The sequence below is a fragment of the Strongylocentrotus purpuratus genome, unplaced genomic scaffold (assembly GCF_000002235.5).
Source record: "Strongylocentrotus purpuratus isolate Spur 01 unplaced genomic scaffold, Spur_5.0 spur5_scaffold_18, whole genome shotgun sequence".
Lineage (NCBI taxonomy): Eukaryota > Metazoa > Echinodermata > Echinoidea > Camarodonta > Strongylocentrotidae > Strongylocentrotus > Strongylocentrotus purpuratus.
The window spans coordinates 14,224,940-14,247,266 of NW_022145603.1; the positions used below are offsets into that span (position 1 = coordinate 14,224,940).

The window sequence follows — 22,327 nt, forward strand, 5'->3', positions numbered from 1 at the left end:
ACATGATGATAAAAAATTTGCCAGGAAACCGCCTACTAATTCATATATTTGGTAAATTTGTTTCTCTCATGGTCTGTGAGAGATATAGGGTAGTCCCATATACATCTTTCTGTGTATGGTGCTTGTAACTTTACGAAGAATGGGCCAAATTTCTTATCATTTTGATGATTCCAGAACCTTGCAGATGCTAGATGCTAGATGATCAACCTTTTCTGATCGATTCCACAACGTTTCTTTCACAATGCAATCGCATGACCATAACTGGTCTTTACCTTTAAAGAGAAGGTTGAGTTCTGGGAAGAGGTGAAAAATAATTTGTGAGCATTACTCATTCTTATTATGCAAGTGTGGAAGAACATCAGTTAAGACATGTTCCCTGAAAAGCATGGCTCTTCAAATGCCTTCATATTCTAAATATGCATGTAACATCGTAAAAATCGGGGGGCCGGCTTTTTACGCCACGTGTTCGTGTAGTCCCATATACATCTTTCTGTGCAAGTGTTTGTAACTTTACCAAGACTTGGCCAAATTTCTTATCATGTTGATGATTCCAGAACCTTGCAATACACACAAATTCTTATATGCTAGATGATCAACCTTTTCTGGTCGGTTCCACACCGTTTCTTTCACAATGCAATCGCATGACCAGAACTCAACTTCATCTTTAAATGAGCTTACTGGTACTTTTGAAGAAAAATTATTTTAAGATAATTACCAAATTTTCACTGTAAGGTTAACACTACATGTCATCTGTCCAGAGATTGAAGGGCGTTAACTCTTTGCTAGAAAGTCAACTGAAAAAAGCAAATTATAAATTATATTAAAATTCTCTCTGAATTTTTAACTTTTATAATAGGCTATACTGTACATACTGTACACCTGTACATATATTGTACTTAACAAAAATAGTCAATACATATGTGACGTCAATTTGATAAATCTAATACATATATATATATATATATATATATATATATCTAAATCTAAATCGAAATGGATAACAAATTAACACTCCACCACATGTAACTGTGTATGTATAGCATTACCTGAGAGCCATTATATCCATCATTTCTGCCTACAGTGATTCTGAATTAGGTTTGGCATCCCAAGTTCAAATTAATTTTCTGAAATTAAGATGACGTCAGAAACACGTATGAATTCATTTGAAGCAGGACGACTCATCACTTCGCCCGTTGATTCTCACGGGTTGTCACAACAAATATTGATGCTGTCCTGCTATTAACTCTTTGGGAGACAGGATTTATTTTGGGGGCTAAATTTATCACATATTGTCCTTCAAATTGGCAACAATAATGCTCTTTTATTTTATTGCTAACATTGTTCTGATAAAATGTAATATGTCTAAAAAAAACAGCAGAAAACAATAGGTACATTGTGGAAAAGTTGCCAATTTTATTTGAAAAACGATTTTGGGAAGCAGGTATCGATTAAAGATTTTCAAGGATGTTCTGTTGCATGATTAGGATAGTGATGATGATAATGTTGATGATGCCAACATCCAAAATCTGTGATGTATGTACATGTACCTGTAGTTTATTGTCTTTATCTGGTCACTAATTCTTACAAGTACGTTTACGAATTGTACATGTAATTTAAAATGTAAACACTCATTTTTGAAAACATAACACTGCTGCTGAGTGCTGAATATTTTTCTGTCTTCAAATGAAGTAGACAGATAAACATTTTTATCTTTGAATTCGAGAGATTACGATTTTGGAAGCAGGTATTGATTGGAGAGTTTCAAGGATGTTCTGTCCCAAGATTAGGATGATGAGGATATTGATGATGCCAACATCCCGAAACCGTGGCGACCGCATCACATCGCATCGCCGCCTCCTCTCCACCTTTAATGTACTCTCAAACTGTCAGTCATGCGTAACTCAGTTAAACATAATTCCATTAGACCAGCAAGCCATGTGTAGCTGGCCCTCCCCTTACTGAAAATGGAAGCGTAATTAGATTAGGTCTGGACTCTGCGCTGAAGACTAGTCAGACTAGCTTCCGCAGTACAGAAGGGTGTTTATCCACCAACTCTGTGGTTGGGGTCTCTTTAGGCCTGTTTTCATCAGCTCGAGATTGCCAAATAGCCGGCTATTTCTGATTTGGGAAATAATCCTGAAGATACAAATTGCGCCTTCATCAGCTCGAGACTCGACCTCGAAACTTGAAACTCGAGCTCGAGATATAATCTCAAGATATTTGCTCAGTGTTCGTGCATAGTGCGAGTCTTCGGGGCCGGCGATGACGCACCGGACAAATGGCGGGATATTTTGCAAACTAGCCCAAGATATCTTGGGATGATTATCTCGACCAAATATCCCGCTAATTACAACTAGGGGCTGATGAATGAAGACGCAAATTAACTGGATAATTTGCGATCAGGATAGTTCAAATAGCGGGATATTTGGCAATCTCAAGCTGATGATGACAGTCCTTTTTTATGCCAGGATTTTTGTCAAGGTCGTGCTGATGAAGGTTGCCTGATTTATGTGGACATAAAATTTAATTTTGATGCCCTTCCCTTACTTGTCAAAGGGTATTACTTGTCACTGCATTTCAGGTTTTTAGGTGTAGCGTCCTTTACTTTTCCCTATCCCCTGAAGATCCTCTCTCGTTTTTCCCTATGGCTTGTTTGATGGTGTATCTCTTTTGTGAGGGAAATATAATAATCTGCTTGTTGTGAGGTAGAAAGGCCTTAAGGTAAAGACCAGTATTGGAAACGCCCCAATGTCAAAAAATGAAATGGAAGCTCTCATTACCAATCATGTGAAAGAATATGTTTTGACTAATACATGATGATACAAAATGTGCCGGGAAACCGCCTACTAATTCATATAATTGGTAAATTTGTTTCTCTCATGGTCTGTGAGAGATATAGGGTAGTCCCATATACATCTTTCTGTGTATAGTGCTTGTAACTTTATGAAGAATGGGCCAAATTTCTTATCATTTTGATGATTCCAGAACCTTGCAGATGCTGGATGCTAGATGATCAACCTTTTCTGATCGATTCCACAACGTTTCTTTCACAATGCAATCGCATGACCATAACTGGTCTTTACCTTTAAATCTCAGTAGATTTGTAGGGATTAATGGCAAACACCCTTATTGCTCTCAGCAGGTAACAAAAACGCTTGCATCATTCATATTCCTGTAATAGTGTAATGGAATTGGAACTCACTGGAAGAAGAGTAACATTGCTCGTAATATGTGTGTTGCTCCTTTTTTGGGGGGGGGGGGGAAATCTCTCTCTCATATTGTGCCTTTGGAGCAAGAAGGGCATTCATGCAGATACTTAAACACAGAGTTAATGCCCTTTTGGTTATAAACAGCTTTGTGTGTACAGAATCACAAGGATAACAAAGCTAGTATTGAAAGGTGAAAGAAAAATGTGAAAAAGAGGGGAAATGGATTTGATCAAAAAATTGAGTACCCTCTCAATCTGAAACATGAGAGAAAAAAATGGAGCGTAAAAGAGGGGAATTGATTTGTTAACAATTTGAGTACCCTCTGAGGGGTCCTGAAAAAAATCTGCTTTGCATTGTGCAACCTTGGCAGAATAAAAAACTCAAATTTGATCAGGCATGAACAAAATGGTATTTGTGCTCGGGATGTAGCCAGCCTTTTCGCCACCAATGCTCCACCATTGCCCCTCCCCCTTTCGCCATCTAATAACATTGCTAATCGGATTAAATCCGCCTGTCGTGTTTGTTTAATTTGGGTTTTGCAGGTTTGCACCGAATGTATCATCGTCATTATTGTGATTGCTGGCGACAAAAGTATACAGTATGATGGTTTTATTGTATGTCTTTTTCAATTCTGGGTTTTTTCTTGGTTGACTTCTTGTAATCCGCATGCCTGCGATATGGTATGAGGACAAGGTAATAATATAGCAACACACTCGCACTCGGTGGCCTGCATTGGAGGCTAAAAGACAGAGTAAACATGTATGGTATGGATAGAAATTGTGTTTTCAGAATCTAGTGCATTTTATTGTGTGCTCTGAATTAATATATTCCTGCATCTTGAACATGTACTTGTAGATTTGCTTCTGACACAAACAATAAGCAGTTTGCTGAATTTGGTCTGTTTAAAAAAAAGATAAATCATATGATAACCAAGGGCTTAATTGATTTAATTCAGAGATTAAACATTGGTTAAATATTCATTATTTGTAACCTAAAGCAGGGCTTTACACATCATGCATAACATTAAAATAATGTACCCCTGGCATATTATACATGTAATGTATTGTAGTCTTCTTGCAGCTTGCGTACTGTCTGCTCGTAATATTAAAATGTACTAGTTATCGTATTTAAACGTATTAGTAATCACATTGAAACGTGTAAGTAATCATATTTAAATGTATAAGTAATCGTATGAAAACGTTTTAGTAATCGTATTAAAACGTATTATTAATCGTATTAAAACGTATTAGTAATCGTATTAGTAATCGTATTAGTAATCGTATTAAAACGTATTGGTGATCGTAGGAAGACATTCATATTGTGAACACACCCTTAGGCTTAGGCTGAGCATGCATGTTCTAAAAAACGCACTTGAAGAATGTTGTCTCTTTGTCTCAGTGCATTCCAAGGATATGTCCACACACATCTTGACTGGCATTTACTTTGATTGGCAGGGAGGAATAGAAGCGAGAAATACTTTTAGTTTTAAAGGTGCTCCTTAAAGGTAATATAAAGTTTTGGTATGCGGTCATGAATTTGGTTCAAAATGAACATAATGGAAGCATATGCGATCCTACAATATTCATTGATCGTTGTCGCGGTTGAAATCGAGTCTAAAGTTATGAAATTATAGATAATAAACTCTTTATGTTGTATAGCTCCCTCTCAAGGTCAAGATATTTATCAAGCTATAAAACAATGTTTATTGACTAAAATCAACCAATTAGCTATTCCCGTTTGGAAATTATATATCTCAACTACATATTCTGAGATTTTCATGGTCGCAGCTACCATTGCGCGGCCGTAGGCGCTATTTGAAATATATCAAAATTTACCGGGAGCACCGGTAAATTTTTATATTAAATTTTTCTCGAAAGCAGAAGTGTTTTAGGGGCTAAATTTTCTAGTGCTTATAATACATACACAGGGGCATCTCAAAATTGTAAAGAATCACCATCCACTCAATTTTCAAATTTCCCAAAACTTTGTATTACCTTTAATACCGGTTTCGCAAGGAGATCCAAACATATTATTTGCTATTTAGCTACATGTACAGTACATGTACCCTTGTTTGCATGGGGCGGTTGGGACCAGCATACATTATGTAGCTTCAAACTTTGAACTGAATTGTTTTAATCAACCCACTAACAATGATGTGGGTTCACATAAGTCCAAAAACAAGTGTTCAAAGTTTCAAACCACTATCCAAGAACAAGGTCCCTCTAAACTACATGTAACTACGGACTACCGAATCCATAACGTGTGATTATCACTGCACAGAAGGTACTTGACTCCCCTCCACTCCCCTCCTCCTCCTCCCCTCAGCTCCCCTCCCCTTAGCCCCTCCCCTCAGCCCCTCCCCTCAGCCCCTTCCCTCCCCTTAGCCTTAGGTATAGTTTTTTTTTTTTTTTTTTTATTGTACATGAGAATTGCATGGGATTATGAAAGGGGGGGGGGAGGTGGATATAAGATGGCTCCTTAGACTCAGCGAGACGGAAATCTCCCCTGGCCCTGCCCCTCCCGCGCCCCTCTGCCCTATGTACATACCGGTATACATTCCTGGGTGTCATAATGCCTACATGCCATGCCAAGCACCGACTATGATTGACAGGTTTGATTGACAGCTCTTCGGGGAGCAGACAAACGCAAACAACATGAGTCACATTAATGTCTGGGTTAGGTACCGTGCCATGCTCAAAACATTCAAACAGCTCTCTTTCCATTTCATATGACGTGTACCGATTACCTGAAGAAAAATCTGCGTACATGCAGGGTCCGTTTTGGGAACATGAAGTGGAGTGGGGGAGGGGGGGGGGGGTACAGCGCTTACGGGAAAGGAGTATGAAGAAAATAAGGAATAGTGAATCCTGCACACGGAACCAAAGTCCAACTTGGTTTCTGTGCAGGCCCTTTTTTTATGCGAGCATGTACGTTTGCGTCCAGTAGGCTACTCGTTAGTCGCTTGTATGTTAATTGAGAGTGTATTTAAACTTGCAAAATCTCATTGCAGAAGTGATATTTGAAACTCAAATTACGACATGGAGTTGAAAACAATAAAAGACTTTTAAAAATTGTTGGACGATTTGGTACACTTTAAAGGCCCACTGCACTACTAGTAGCTACTTGCGCCCTCTATATAACAAACAATGCCTAATCGGTGACCATTGGTCCCCCATGATCCTCTTTTTCTTATCTTAACTGAGAGCTGAGTTGATGAGATAACCACCTGTCCAGTGACCTTGCAGAGCGGTCTAATCCCTCCTGTTAACTATGGCAGATAAGCTTTAAGCTTCTGGAAACAAGTGGAGAGACCAATCAGATTGTCCACATTCTTGAAACTGTTGAATAATTATTTTTTATTCTCGCATATTTTGTGTTTCAGACTATTCATAGCTCCTCGGGATACAGCAAAATTGCCCTTCAACATGTAAATCTTAATGTTTTTCCTCAAATATACAACTTTCGTTTTCATTTTGTCGTGCAGGTACATGTACTGGACCGACTGGGGGGAGGTTCCAAAGATCGAGAGGGCGGGCATGGACGGTCTCGACAGAGAGGCGATCGTGACGGACGATATTTACTGGCCCAATGGGCTGACGATCGATTACGAAAGCAAACGTCTTTACTGGGTGGACGCCAAGGAAAGTTTTATCAAAAGCAGCGACATGAACGGTTTACATCAAAAGGTAAGAGTCTGATGTTCCTAAAGGCATCAAATTTAAATTTATGTAATTGGTACTGTATTGATATGAATTGATATGAATATACAGTCAAACCTACTGTAGTGACAACCTGTATAGAAAGACCACCTGTCTACAAAGACTACATTTCTTGTTTCCCTTGGAAATGGTTTCTTATTGAAACAAACTAAAAGAACCTGTACATAAAGACCACCTGCTTTTAATATATAAAGACAACTTTAAGTGTCTCCCTTGGGTGGTCTTTACAGACAGGTTTCACTGTATATGTATTTACTGGTCCAGTGGGCTAACTATTGATTTACCCAAGTCGATGAATCTACCGAGAGGACGCCAGGGAATCAAAAGCAGTGATATGAACGGTTTACATAAAACTGTAAGAGATTATTATGGTTATAAAGTAACTATTACGTTCTAGATGTTAGAATGGGGAAGAGATGATTATTTTATTTATTGGATCTGTATTGATGCTAGTATATTTACTGGCCCATTGGGCTAGCAATTGCTTACGCAAACCAAGGACTGTACCCGGAGGACACCAGGAAAAGTCTTTTTCAAAATCAGTGATAGGAACGTCCTCGATCCAAATGAAGATTGGTAATGAGGATTAATGCTTCGACAAAGGGCACGAGCGTATTGACTTGGTATCAAACCTTGGACCTCCCGGTTACGAGACTACTGCTCTACCCCTGAGCCATCGCACCTCCTTCTCATTCATTTCAATTCAATTCAATTTCGGCTAATTTACAATGTACAATCAGGGACATGATGTCCCTGGTACAATGCAGTAGTCCAATGACCAATAATGCAATGTTTACATAAAATGTGCATAAAAACAGGAATGATCATCATGTCTTTGGTTGCTTCTTGTTCTTTTCCTGCAGGTTGTTTTAGAAGGGAAGGTGGAGCTGCAGCACCCTTTCGCCCTGACCGTTCAGGATGAGTGGTTATACTGGACCGACTGGGAGACCCACTCGATACACGCTTGCAATAAAACCAACGGTCTGGAGCGATGGGTCATCCATAGGGATATTTCGCCCATGGACATCCATGTGCTGAGCGCGGAGAGGCAACCTACCGATTGTGAGTAGTCATGATTTATTTATTTATTTATTTATTGGTCTAGAAGAACTGACCAGAAGCACAGGCTGGAGGGGTCAGTTAACATCTAGAATAATACAATACTATTATAAAACAAGAATGTACAAAATAGACTAGCAAAACGAAAAATACTATGATGATGATGATGAGGGGGGTGATGAGGATGATGGTGAGGCTAGTGATCTTGATGATGATGAACTTCATTGAAGATGGTTGTAATCAGGATGATGATGATGGTGATGATGATGATGATGATGATGATGATGATGATGATGATGATGATGATGATGATGATGATGATGATGATGATGATGATGATGATGACGACGACGAGGATGATGTTGCTGATGCCAGTGATGATGATGATGGTGATAAGGATTATGATGATTGATGATGATGATAGTGACAATGAGGATGACAATTGACGATGCTGGTGATAAAATGATGAGCGCTGAGTTATCGACAGGAGACGGTGGTATCTTGCCCTGAAAATTCACATACTGGTACTCAGTATGAGTAATAGTAATGATGGTGATTTTGATGATACTGATGATAATGTTGAATTGTTGATGATGATTATGATTAACCCAAGTCCGACTTGGGTTCCATGCACGCCCTGTTCTTTGCGAATGGGTACACGTTAGTTTACTAATCAAGATGTTTTACAGTTTTCTGAGAATATATTTAAATTGCAATATCTCTTTGCAGCAGTATTATTTAAATCTTATATTTTGAATACAGTATATAGCGACATGGAACCTCTTTACATCAAGAACAAAACGTGTTTTGGTGATTAGTACCTTTTAACGTCTTCTTTATTTTTGTTTAAATTCTGATTCAGTTCCCAACCCATGTGAGGAGGATAACGGGGGTTGTTCGCACCTGTGCCTGCTGTCTCCGTCTGAAAGGGGGTATTCCTGCGTCTGTCCTACCGGTGTCAAACTCTTGGAGGATGGCTTCAACTGCGCAAATGGTAAGACACCTAACAGAAATATCTTATAAATATTTCTGTGTTGAGGTTTTAGGTGAGGTGGGGTGATGTTTGGAGGGGCTATAGGCCTGCCCTCATCAGCTCGAGATTGCCAAATATCCCACTATTTGAACTATCCTGATTGCAAATTATCCAGTTAATTTGCATCTTCATCAGCTCTAAGTTTCAATTAGCGGGATATTTAGTCGAGATGATCATCCCAAGATATCTTGGGCTTGTTTGCAAAATATCCTGTTATTTGTCCGGTGCATCTTGCCAGCCCGAAGACTTGCACTATGCGCGGACGCGAGCTATCTCGAGCTCGAGGTCAAGTCTCACCTGATGAAGACTTGATTTGTAACTTCGGGATTATTTCCCAAATCGGAAATAGCGGGCTATTTGTCAATCTCGAGCTGATGAAGACAGGTCTTATGATGTCCCATCTAGAGCTTTTTTGCTCTTCTAGGATGGTATTGAATCTGGACATTGTTTTTTGAAACTGTCATGAGTACAAGTTCACCAACATTCCATTGAAACGCTTGGTGATTACGATACATGTGTTTCAATAGGTTGTCGGTTAATTTGTACTTATGATGATGTCTTGAAATCCTGCGCTGTTGATGATCATGATAATGATGTTGATGATAGAATTGATTATTATTATTGTTGTTATTATTATTTAATTTGATGATGATCATTGAGTACAATACTGTGAGTGACTTAAATGATGACTGTATGTTATGAGTCTGCACCCGGTTTGAAACTTTGGAATCACTATGGATTGCCTAAATCATTTTACAACCCAAACTCTACACCTGTGTTATGACCTCAATTTTTTTACTGCTCACATATTATTATTACACCCAGCACCCCCTAAACAAGGGAGCCATGTGATTTGTCATTGTCAGCAGCCACAGGTCAAAGGTCACGGCACCAGTAGCTGAGTGATGACCTAAACCCCAGTGTGCAGACAGGAGGCCCAATGTGGATTTAACCCTTGACCTCTGCTCTCAACCATAACCTCTCTCTGGAGCCCACTCTCCCCTGCTAGTCTAAGTTTCTCAGACCCGATTGTGGCCTAGTCTCCAAACAGACTCTAACTTAACACTTTACCAGAATTAATAAAGCCTTGAGCAGAGCCTAGATCTGTTAGTTTTCGGTCGCGTCAAAAACAGAACCTCCTGTACTCTGCAGTCTCATAGTGCAGACACTGTTACGCACAACAACTGACAACGGTCGTGTTAGTCTGCAAACACAAGCTCTAATTTGACGCTTTACCACAATTTCTAAATCCTTGAGCAGAGCCTAGATCTGTCAGTTTGTGGTTGTGTAGAATAACAGAACTCATTGTAGTCTCATTCTTGCAGACACTGATACGCACATCGACTGACAAGGGTATGTGCCTGCAAACTGATTGTGACCCTGTGGACAGGAGTCATTCAGTGAATTAAGTATTTGTCTTTTTGCTGCCATTATGCAACATTTATGCCTTTTAAACTTCAAATTTGTAGATTGGTGCTATTTTCAGTACTACTGTGGCCCAACACTGTTTCTGTTCAAAAAGATATTTCTCTTTTTACTGTGAACTTATTACCTGAATAAGTTTCAAAGGGCTTTGCAAGCAGACTACCACAATGCCAGCTTTGGGGGAAGTCATGTAGACTACATGTACATACCATTCCTCAATATCATTTCCCCCCATTTTTTCATAATTATTATTATTACCTCCACATAAATTAGAACACACATCTGTATGGTAACTTTGAATGAAAACTTTCTTCTTTTTTTGGGGGGGGGGGGGGGGATTAGTGCCCAGTGTATGTACCTGGTTAGCTCATTTTATCTCCATTTTGCAGAAAATAAGTATATATTTATTTAAATTTATTTAAATTAACAAAATTACCCCTGCTTTTCAATCAAAACAAGGAATTTGTAAAACCTTGATAATGATAATTATAGCAATTAGCAAATGCGTTTAGGAGAAAAACAAATTAATTGTATCTTTTACACAACAATCGGGAGAGTTATCTGCGAACTATGTCACTATCCATCGCCCAATTTTAGAATTGAGATTCGCATAGATTTATTATAGTAATCTAATATTTCAAACACTCATAATTCAAATTTTTCGCCATTCTGTTTCACTTTTTCTTTTCCACTTTCATGCAAATGAACTTATTACTACGATTGGATAGCACTTTAATTTGGGAGTAATGCCAGTTGCATGCAATTTTCAATTAATATTTAGCTCCTCACAAAGTACATCACCTTATTTGAAATGTGATTGCTTCGAAATGTTTACTGGTAAATCGATCATGGTTGTAAAATGTAGCATTGAATGGAACATTGGGACGTAAAGTGAATCGTCTTATCTTTAATGGTGCGAACTGTGCTTTGGGGCAAGCGTAATATTGATGGATAGCGTCATAAATCAAGTAGAGATGTAAATGAAAAGACATTTGTATCCATTAAGCTTTGTATAGAGACATTGTGTCTTAATGTGCAGGTGTGCGTCTCATAGAGGTTTATTCGTTGTTCATGTATGATATTCTTTCTCCTTCCCTCTCTTGCTCTCTCTTTCTCTCTCTCTCTCTCTCTTCTTCTTTCTTTCTTTCCCTCTCTCTCTTTCTTCTCTTCTCTTTCCTTTCTCCCTCCCTTTCTCCTCTCCCTCTCTCCTCTCCCTCCCTTTCTCCTCTCCCTCCCTTTCTCCTCTCCCTCCCTTTCTCCTCTCCCTCTCTTTCTCCTCTCCCTCCCTTTCTCCTCTCCCTCTCTTTCTCCTCTCCCTCCCTTTCTCCTCTCCCTCCCTTTCTCCTCTCCCTCTCTTTCTCCTCTCCCTCCCTTTCTCCTCTCCCTCTCTCCTCTCCCTCCCTTTCTCCTCTCCCTCCCTTTCTCCTCTCCCTCCCTTTCTCCTCTCCCTCTCTTTCTCCTCTCCCTCTCTTTCTCCTCTCCCTCCCTTTCTCCTCTCCCTCCCTTTCTCCTCTCCCTCTCTTTCTCCTCTCCCTCCCTTTCTCCTCTCCCTCTCTTTCTCCTCTCCCTCCCTTTCTCCTCTCCCTCCCTTTCTCCTCTCCCTTTCTCCTCTCCCTCCCTTTCTCCTCTCCCTCCCTTTCTCCTCTCCCTCCCTTTCTCCTCTCCCTCCCTTTCTCCTCTCCCTTTCTCCTCTCCCTCCCTTTCTCCTCTCCCTCCCTTTCTCCTCTCCCTCCCTTTCTCCTCTCCCTCCCTTTCTCCTCTCTCTCTCTTTCTCCTCTCCCTCCCTTTCTCCTCTCCCTCCCTTTCTCCTCTCCCTCTCTTTCTCCTCTCCCTCTCTTTCTCCTCTCCCTCTCTTTCTCCTCTCCCTCTCTTTCTCCTCTCCCTCTCTTTCTCCTCTCCCTTTCTCCTCTCCCTCTCTTTCTCCTCTCCCTCTCTTTCTCCTCTCCCTCTCTTTCTCCTCTCCCTCCCTTTCTCCTCTCCCTCTCTTTCTCCTCTCCCTCCCTTTCTCCTCTCCCTCCCTTTCTCCTCTCCCTCTCTTTCTCCTCTCCCTCTCTTTCTCCTCTCCCTCCCTTTCTCCTCTCCCTCTCTTTCTCCTCTCCCTCTCTATCTCTCACCACCCCATCTTTATCTCTCCTCTCTCTTTCTATCCTCCTTCTTGCTACACTTTCTCTGTAAGAGGAAGAAAATGGAAAGAGAAAGAGAGGGAGGGGGAGAGAGGGGGAAGAGACAGAGAGAGTGAATTGACAATAGAGAGAGAGAAAGGGGGATGCGAGAGACAGAGGGAGAGAGAGTAAGTTCGACAAGAAAGAGAGAGAGAGGTAGAGACCGAGAGAGAGAGAGAGAGAGAGAGAGAGAGAGACAGTAGTGTATGATGAATAACATAACAGAGCCAAGTTCTTTAAATCGTTACGATAGGGTGATTTCAGTAAAAGAAATCTCTGGCTTTGTCTGTCAAGTTAACAACCATCCATCATTTTTTAGACAGTAGAGACAATGCCTTCGAAAAAATAAAGAAGAACAAAAAAGCCGGCTCCATTCTGCTTTCCTCTGGTTGAATAAACCAAGGGCATTGTCAGAATTAGACAAATATTTTGCTGACAGGTTTATCCTCTTTACAATTTACAAAGAACGGTTTCAGTGATGATGTTTACGAAAAACCAATCAATGCCCATTTATTACTTCATAATCACAAATAGTGTTTTCAAATCATTTGACATTACTTTTGAAGGCAGTTGCTAAGTTGATCAGGTAAGATACTTACAGGGTCCTGCTTCATAAATCCTGTTTAATCAATAACAACTGCCACAATCTTATATGACAAACCTGCTTAGGCCTATATAGCCAATCAAAAGTGAAGGTTTCACTAGTTTCAACAATTCACAAAATACACAAAAATATAACTCTTCTGAAAATATCGGCCTATACAGTAGCTACATGTATACTGTAGATATACCCATAGCGGTTTAAGACCTATGGATATTTGTATTCTCACTTGTGATATAATGCTAATTATGAATGTCTGATGGCTAGTCCTGGCTTTTTTTGCTATGATAGATCAATTTGTTTTCATCCTTAGACGAAACACACCCACTAGTATGTATTTCTTGATCTTGCACCCCAAATTAGCACCTTGATAAATGCTACCCCAATTTTTCTTTCCTTTTTTCCTCTAAAAACCCCTCCAAAATAACCACCATCACCTCTCCAATGGGTTGAGCTCTTTCTCACAGTGTACTCTGGCACCCTGACCTTTGACCTGGGTGCTTTTGTCCCCTCTTTATAGGCATTGTCATCCCTGGCTCTATTGTGGGTATTGTCAGAAACAGTTTGATTGATGGCACCCGAGCCTCTGTCTACTACCATTCATCAGCCAGGGCATCAGCCTGTGAAAACGCACACAGTGGGGCTGTGTGTGGGGGTTCGCTGCTCTGCATAGGGCTACTGTGCGTGTGTGCAGGGGTGGATGATAACAATAGACGGAATTGCGTGTTGTGTGTATGTTTGTGTGTTGTGTACACATGGGGTGCATGTTTTCTGTACGACTCCCATTGCCTATGTCAAGAAAGCATATTTTGAAGAAATTATGTGATCGGATGTAGAATGAACTACATTTTTATTTCAAACCATGTTTGACAACCAGTTTGCATGTGCACCAAACGCTAATACAGCATTGATGTATCTCAAGTTATGTCACTCAAGAGTAAAAATAGAAGGCAAAATGTAATGAAAGATTTAGATCTTTCGCACCATTTGTAATCATTTATACAATTTTTCTTTATAGCATATTGCAGACAACAGGATATTCCAATTGAAAAATCAAGCTTTAAGTGCCTTTCCCATGAAATATCAAACATTGCAATCAATTCAGAATTTTGTAAAGATACACATTTTAAGAAATATCAAAGTAGATCTATGCCCGCTTCACCATTTTGTCAAAATGAATATTGTACATACATATTGTTTGAACTTTGACTTCCAAGAATATTAGTACTTAATTGTCTAACCTCAGTCTGCATTCACTGCAGATAAATTCCTAAAACAGGTTTAATTAGAAAATGATTTAGGCTTACAGGGTCAAATAGCATTTGTATACTTCCATGGTCCTACATGCAAAATAATATCTGTGAATGATGTTTATGTTTTTATTTTTTGTCTTTTGAATAATTTTGTTGTTTATTAGTATCTCTAGAAAACTGTCATGAAAATGATGAAATGAATATATCTATTTGCAAAAATTAAAGAGAGTTGCACTTACATATATGGGTCTTAGATTTGATTACAAACACAACATTGGAATGAATGCATGGGACTGAGATATTACTTGCAAACATGATATCCAGTTGCATATGTGGGACTGAACTTGAGTATAACAATGCCTATCTGTTGTTTTTTTTGTGTACAGGTGCTCAGGAAATGTTGCTTCTGGCTCGTCGTAAAGATATCAGGAGGATATCCCTCGACACGCCCGACTACACCGACATCATCCTCCCCCTCGAGGACATCGAACACGCCATCGCCATCGACTACGATCCCGTTGACGGGTATATCTACTGGACAGATGATGCAATCAGAGCAATTAGGAGATCCAAGCTTGATGGCTCAGGTAAGTGCTATTGGAGCCCATTTGTAATCTCTTTTTCCTCTTTTTTTATTTGAATCATATACCGGTAGTTCTTTCATCTTGTTTTAATATCTATCTAAGTATCTTTTCCCGGTTTGGAGGTGAATTGCTACACTCTATCTCCTGCCATTCTGGTGCACTCTTGCAGTTTTAGTCCACTCCAGTTCTTGACATTCTCTTCCTAGTTGATTCTGGGCACCCTTTTCAGTCTAGTTCCCTCCTTTCTTCCCCCAACACATCCTTTAAAAGGCTTCGGTGCCTTGTTTTTAATATATTTGTATCAAAATGATATTGATCCTATATATATATATAGCGAGCTTATCTAGTAAGGAAAAAAAGCCTATAATATGTTTCCAATGATCTATTGCTAAGATTGTTTCAACAACAAACAATTTGATGAACATTTTTATTGCAATGTTATCACATATCACAAAGGTAAATATGAATGAAAGCTGAATAAAGTACAAACAACCAGTCTCGGTAGAAGTGTAGTCAGTTTGTAAAGTTTAATGATCTTCGAAACCTACAGTGGCTTTTACCTATCAACTGAGAACAGTATCTTTCACTTAAAATCCCTTCAACATTTTGCCATCACTCCTATCTTACAGAGAGCGAGTACGTGATCACCAACGACATCCTGCACCCTGATGGTATCGCTGTGGACTGGATCGCCAGGAATCTCTACTGGACGGACACCGGGAACGATCGTATCGAGGTGGCGCGGCTCAACGGGACCTCCCGAAAGATGCTACACGCCGAGTACATGGACGAACCACGAGCAATCACAGTAGATCCAATAAATGGGTAAGTCACTTTTCAGATTTTTTTTTCTCCCAATCTCCAGTATTTTAAACATGAATTAAAGCCCCACTGCGCTATTTATAGCTACTTGCGCCCTCTATATAGCAGTTAATGCCTAGTCGGTGACTGTTAGTCCTCCATGATCCCCCTTTCTTATGTTAATTGAGAGCTGATTTGATAAGATAACCACCTGTCAGTGACCATGCAGGGAGGTCTTATCCCTCCTGGACAAACTAGTGCAGAGGGGTTTTAATACTTCTTGTTGAAGTAGGGAGGTTGTCTAGCATTACCAAGTTTCTATACTTTACTACTGCTAAGACCAGACACTTTTGCGTGCATGAAATGTTTGCAAACTTTGAAAAGTTAAAGATGTTCATGCGTGGGTATATAATTTAATTCATTGAATCATCTGTTACGTGCCAATATGTATGAATATAGCATGATATTCATGAATACTGTAGCAGCGTTGTATGCATGCGCAATTGCCCTTGGCAACCGTGTCTTATGTGAATAATGGAGTTCAGAGATTGAGAGTTGGCACAATCCACAATGGAGTGGATCTCTAGTCTTTTGTGTGATATTTCACCATTTAAATAGGACCGTTCGATTAGAACTGACAGCTACTGAAGCATGGTGGCAGCAGTGGGATATCCAAAAAATAATTCCCCCAAATTAATTCTCAAATACAAATTTCCCTTCAACAGCTACATGTACTGGACGGATTGGGGCATCGTGTCTAAGATTGAGCGTGCAAACCTTGACGGATCCAACCGCACTGTCCTCGTCAATACCTCCCTCTCTTGGCCGAACGGGATCGCTGTGGATTTCACGGATCAGAAGATATACTGGGGAGATGGGATGAAAGATAGAATCGAGATGATAAACGCGGATGGAACGAACCGAAGGGTGCTGGTCTCGGAGGATATCCCGCATATATTCGGCTTCAGTTTACTTGGTATGTTATCTGTTTACCATTATTTCCCTTGCTTTCATTTTTTTTATTCCTCCCTTTCTCTTCATTCTTTGTTTGGTTTAAAGTTCTGTATTTTGATCTTTCCTCTTTACTTCTTTTCCATACTCTTCTTCTTCCTTTCATCGTGTTTTCTTTTCCTTTCCTTCTAAAAGATTTTCTTTCCTACTCTTTTTTGTTGTTCTTTCATATTTCCCTGTCCATTTTTCCTTTGCCTTCCTCCTTTCTTATCTTTCTCTCTCTCAATTTGACCTCTTCTATTTCATGCACCGATTCTACCTCCTCTTTTGCATCTGGGCAAATTTTCATTACACTTTTCCTAATCTCCTATTTTCTCTTGTCTATCCTCTATTGAGACCCCATTTTGTTTTCCCTATGCTCTTCCATCATTTCACTCTGATTTCCATCTCTCTATTCATTCACAGGCGAATATATCTACTGGACGGACTGGCAGAAGAGAACCATCGAGAGAGTCAATAAAGCGGACGGCTCGGGAAGGGAAATCATCATCGAATCCTTGCCAGAACTCATGGGGCTTAAAGCAATCAGCATGGAAAAACAATTAGGTAAGATTTCTATCTTTCGTGACAATCATTCCACATTTTGTGGTTTGGCTCAATAACTGTTGATTCTGCAAATATTGTAACCGTTTTGGTTTCTTAAGTATATAATGTTTCATGCTCGGAAATTTTAAAACAAAAATAAGTTCAAAAATCTCTAAATTGGCAACACGTGAGATTCAAAATCGTTATTTAGCTTTAAAACTTTACGGCATAACTCTCATCCATGTATATTATTTTCAGAGACATTACAATTTATTTTAACAATATAGCAATGAAAGAAAAATATGATTGTTGCCAATTTGAAGAACATAATTTGATCCATTTAGCCTGAAAGTCACATGCATTACACACAGAAATGGGTATATGGGACTACAAACACATTTGGCATGAAGGTTAAATCCAGTTATATATACATTATATATATTTTATATAGTTGGTTCAAACATCTCAGCTATTTCTCTTCATTAATGCAAATATAGGGGCATTTGACAAGCAATCTTTTTCAAGGGACATATCTACATTGTAGGTCCACTGTTATATTCTTCCAAACTGTCATACATATTATAAAGCATAAGAAAGCTCACATATTGTCTTTCATCTTTACCACAACTCAAGCCCTATCTGAGAGAATGTTATTCAACATTTTTACACCTCTTTATCTGGCACACAGGCACAAACTCTTGCGGGAACAATAACGGAGGCTGCAGCCATTTATGCCTCTACCGCCCTCATGGTCAGATCTGTGCCTGTCCCATGGGTCACGAGCTTCTTGCCGACGGGAAGACCTGCATCGTCCCCGAAGCGTTCCTTCTCTTTCTTCGGACCGAGGACATCCGGCGCATCTCCCTGGAGACAACCTACAAGGACGTGGAGATCCCGCTGAGTGGGATCGAGGAGGCAACTGCGCTGGACTTTGATATCCTGGATAATAGAATATACTGGACTGACTCAAAAGCGAAGGTATGGGACTACAGGTGTCTTTTTATTGTTTTGTTGTTGCTTGTACATGTATTTATGGCTCATAATATGAACTAGAGGTTTATAAATCTTCACAAGTGTGTAAAAGAAAAAATCAATTTGACAAAGATTGTATATGTCATTTAAGTACAGTATGGCTGATTTTATCACTGTACAGTTTGTAATTTTTAAAGAATGCATTTACCTGAAATTTCTACCGTGGCCCCAAAGTGTGATAATGCTGATTCAGATAATCAGTCAAGAGACCAATTACTGTATCGACGGGGAAAAGTGATGGACCCTTGCTTAAATACCAATTTCTTATTCAAGATTACTTGAAATATAGTTTTGTTTGCCATACTGGTAATGTAAAACCTTTTGCCCCAGTTCAGGAAGGAGATACATCTGTTTAAACCTCCAAAGGCATCATGCATAAATGGCCTATTGTCCAATGATTTGGTAATCTACGCTTATTTCTGTAGTCATGACGGAGGTGGAGACAACGGTCAAATTCAAAGCTTGTTCGTTCATTCGGGATTCAGTTGATGTAGTTTATGGAATTTTAATTTATTTGCATAAAAGTGTGTTAGAAGCTTTAAAATTCTGTTCATCTTCAACTATTTTTCTTATCTCCCTTTTTTAAACAGAAAGTGACACGTGCCTTCATGAACGGCACGGACCTTCAAGACGTGATAGAGTTTGGTCTGCAGCAGCCGGAGGGGCTGGCAGTGGACTGGCTCGCCCACAACATCTACTTCGCGGACACGGGCAAGAGACGCATCGAGGTTGCTAGGCTGGACGGGAACTCTCGCAGGGTCATCATTTGGAAGGACATCGTCATGCCACGGTCACTGGCGCTTGACCCCATGGAGGGGTAAGTGAAGCATTCTGTCCTTTCTTTTTAGTTTAAATCCCCACTGCACTACTTTCGCCCTCTTTATAGCAAACAACGCTTAATCAGTGTTAATTGGTCCACCATTGTCCCCTTTTTCTTATGTTAATTGAGAACTGATTTGATGAGAAAACCACTTATCAGTGACCATGCAGGGAGGTCTAATCCCTCCTGGCAAAACTAGCGCAAAGGGGCTTTAACCATAACCATTAAAAATTAATCTTGAATCTTGAATCAAAAAATGTAATGTCAAAGTAAAATGTCCAGTTTTATTCGGTGCATTTGGATTCGGTTCAGATCATCTTAAATGCAATCTTATGCCTTATTTCATTTCATTTCATTTCATTTTATTTCATTTGTCATATAAAAACATACATGATTATAACATTGATATTTACAGATAAGTAAAGAACATATAAATAACATAATGAAAGATAAACATAAAATACAAAGTGTAACATACTAACCCTCCATTATCTCTGTATTTCCATCAGGTACATGTACTGGTGTGAGTGGGATGGCGAGTCTCACATTGAGCGTGCCTACATGGATGGATCTAACAGAGAGATACTCTACCAGGGTGGCAGGGCCAGCGGTCTCACTATTGACTACGAGGACAGGAGACTCTACTGGGCATCCTACGATACCAACGCAGTCGAATCCACCAACATGATCGGTAAGTAGTTTTTAATTTCATACAAATTCATGTATGTTAATTGTACGCATGAGCCGAAGAGTCGCTTGTGAAGGGGTGATTTTGATTAAATCCTATGACTGTGTTTGTCACAGGTATTTCATTATTTTGTTTTGTATTAACCCTATTTAGCCCGGGCTATTTTGAAACTGCATAGCCTGGGGGGGGGGGCTTCTCAGGCCCCCCCCTATGATCTCGGCCGTGAAACGCCCGATCGCCGCAAAAATTTGCGTACATGTCAAGTGAAGTGTATAGAATACTATGGTAATTTCAATTTTTTGAAAAATTCACTCATTTGCATATTTATGGTAATTTATGCAAATAAGGTCATAAAATTCACATTTTTGCCCATAAATCAGACATTATTCATATTTAAGCATTCTTTCTCACTGCATATATTTGTTAGACCATTTGGAATAATAATACAACACAAACAATTGAAAAACCAGGGTTATTCCTTATGTTATCTATTGTTTTGATAATTTCTTATGTATTTCTTTGTTTTTTTTACTTATGCATTTTATTGTTTTTGTTGTTTTATTTCATTTCCACCTATAATTCAACTATTTTGACCCCAAAATAAACACCTTAAACTATCAACAAGACCAAATAACCAATGTTTTATCTCTTTATTTGAAAAATGAGATTTCCATATGTTTTGTACACAAATCACAAAAATGAGCAATTTTCGGGCTGACATGCGAAGACAAAAGGACACGTGACTTTGTAATGGTAGGTCCGATTTTCGAAAAATTTCTTTCAAAAGATGCGCAAGACTCGAAAGAAAAAAGTCACAAAATTTCAGTGCAAAATTTTCTTGCGTTAAAAAATTATCGCGAAAAATGTCGAGGGGGGGCTTCTCAAGCCCCCCCCCCGGGCTAAATAGGGTTAATACTGTTGCTACTGGTACTGGTCCATGACAATGTCATGATGAACTAGAAACAGATATCCAAGCTCTCAAGATTCATTCTGACTTATTAATACAAATATGTTTAAATTATTGAAATTTCTCCCAGGAAGCATTACATTGATTGATTTGATTTGATTTAACTTGTTCTATTCAACAATTTAATCTTAATCCCCAGGCGAGGATCATCGCCACCTTGTCACGGACGAGCTACCCCACCCCTTTGGAGTAACGCAGTTCCGGGACTTTGTCTACTGGTCCGACTGGGAGTCCCAGACCATCGAGAGGTGTAACAAGACCAGCGGGGCCAACAGGACCAGGATCCAGGGGGGCTTGGACTATGTCATGGACATTTTGGTCTTTCACTCTTCAAGACAGGCTGGTGAGTTTTTATAATCGTCAGATTAGTTATGCCGTGTAACCAGTGTAAGAGTTCAAATTTTTCTTATTTCAGTTAATAAATTTCTTGCCTTCTTCCTATTCCACCATCACATACTCATTTATATATTTGCATTCTTCATTTTATTTTTTCCATCCTTCTTCGTGTGAGCTTTTCATTTTACTTTAGTTTAGGAGAGGATTGGATTGATTTGATGCAGCTTGTTGTAGCGATTGATTTTGGTCACCTTACTGTGTATCGCTTAAATAAACATAGATAGATAGATAGATTTAAAGATTGAGAAGAGAGAAAAAGGTCGGAAGGAGACTAGATTGAAGAGCAAAATAGTAAGGAGGGGAAAGAGGGGGAGAGAGACAGAGAGGGAGGGGGAGAGAGATAGAGAGAGAGAGAGAGAGAGAGAGAGAGAAAGAAATGTTATAATTGGTGGCAGCGGTGGGATTTGAAACTATGCCATCGAAATGACTGGTGTCTAAAACCAGTTACATTATGTAACGTTACACCAGTATAAAGACCATTGGGAGGAAAGAGATACAGTAAAATTGATGTTTATATCAGTAGAGGTGTCGTGGTATAGTGGATGCGTCACTGTACTCTTGATCACATGGTTCTCAGTTTGAATCCTGCCACAGCACTTATGTCCCTTTCCCAAGACATTAATCTCCATTTGCCACTCTCCACCCAGGTTTTAAATGGCTACCTGCTAAGATGTGAGCGCCAATGCGGTTGGATAGGCATGTGTGCCCTTGTAAAATGGCGCTCGGCCAGAATACTCCCCAGGGAGCGAAGCATGTGCACCACCATGTGCGGATGGGCAATTGAATCTAATGACTGGAGTAACAATGATTACATCGTAAAGCTCCTAGAAACGTAGTTATGCCCTTAAAAACGTAGTAAAGCACTTAGAAACATAGTATTAAGCGCTATACAAATGATGATACTCCTTGTATGTTGTAGGATTCAGTGCAGTTACTACAAGCACTTTGATCAGTTTTGCCATTTTAATTATTATTCATCATTATGCATATTTATCTTTACACATTCAACTATCAACCATTTTTCTCGAAACAAACGTTCAAT

At 39.5% G+C, this 22,327-nt stretch overlaps 1 protein-coding gene across 1 annotated transcript in view; it reads left to right on the forward strand.

The window, feature by feature from the left end:
• Positions 1-22,327, forward strand: part of LOC590395 (low-density lipoprotein receptor-related protein 6) — a 62,721-nt gene that overhangs the window by 24,766 nt on the left and 15,628 nt on the right. Inside the window, exons 3-13 of the mRNA XM_030989263.1 lie at positions 6,694-6,895; positions 7,792-7,990; positions 8,850-8,981; positions 14,848-15,048; positions 15,675-15,870; positions 16,572-16,822; positions 17,263-17,403; positions 18,071-18,360; positions 19,005-19,231; positions 19,744-19,925; positions 21,029-21,232. Of these exons, the coding sequence (XP_030845123.1) occupies positions 6,694-6,895; positions 7,792-7,990; positions 8,850-8,981; positions 14,848-15,048; positions 15,675-15,870; positions 16,572-16,822; positions 17,263-17,403; positions 18,071-18,360; positions 19,005-19,231; positions 19,744-19,925; positions 21,029-21,232 (2,225 nt within the window). The remainder of the gene's footprint in view (positions 1-6,693; positions 6,896-7,791; positions 7,991-8,849; positions 8,982-14,847; positions 15,049-15,674; positions 15,871-16,571; positions 16,823-17,262; positions 17,404-18,070; positions 18,361-19,004; positions 19,232-19,743; positions 19,926-21,028; positions 21,233-22,327) is intronic.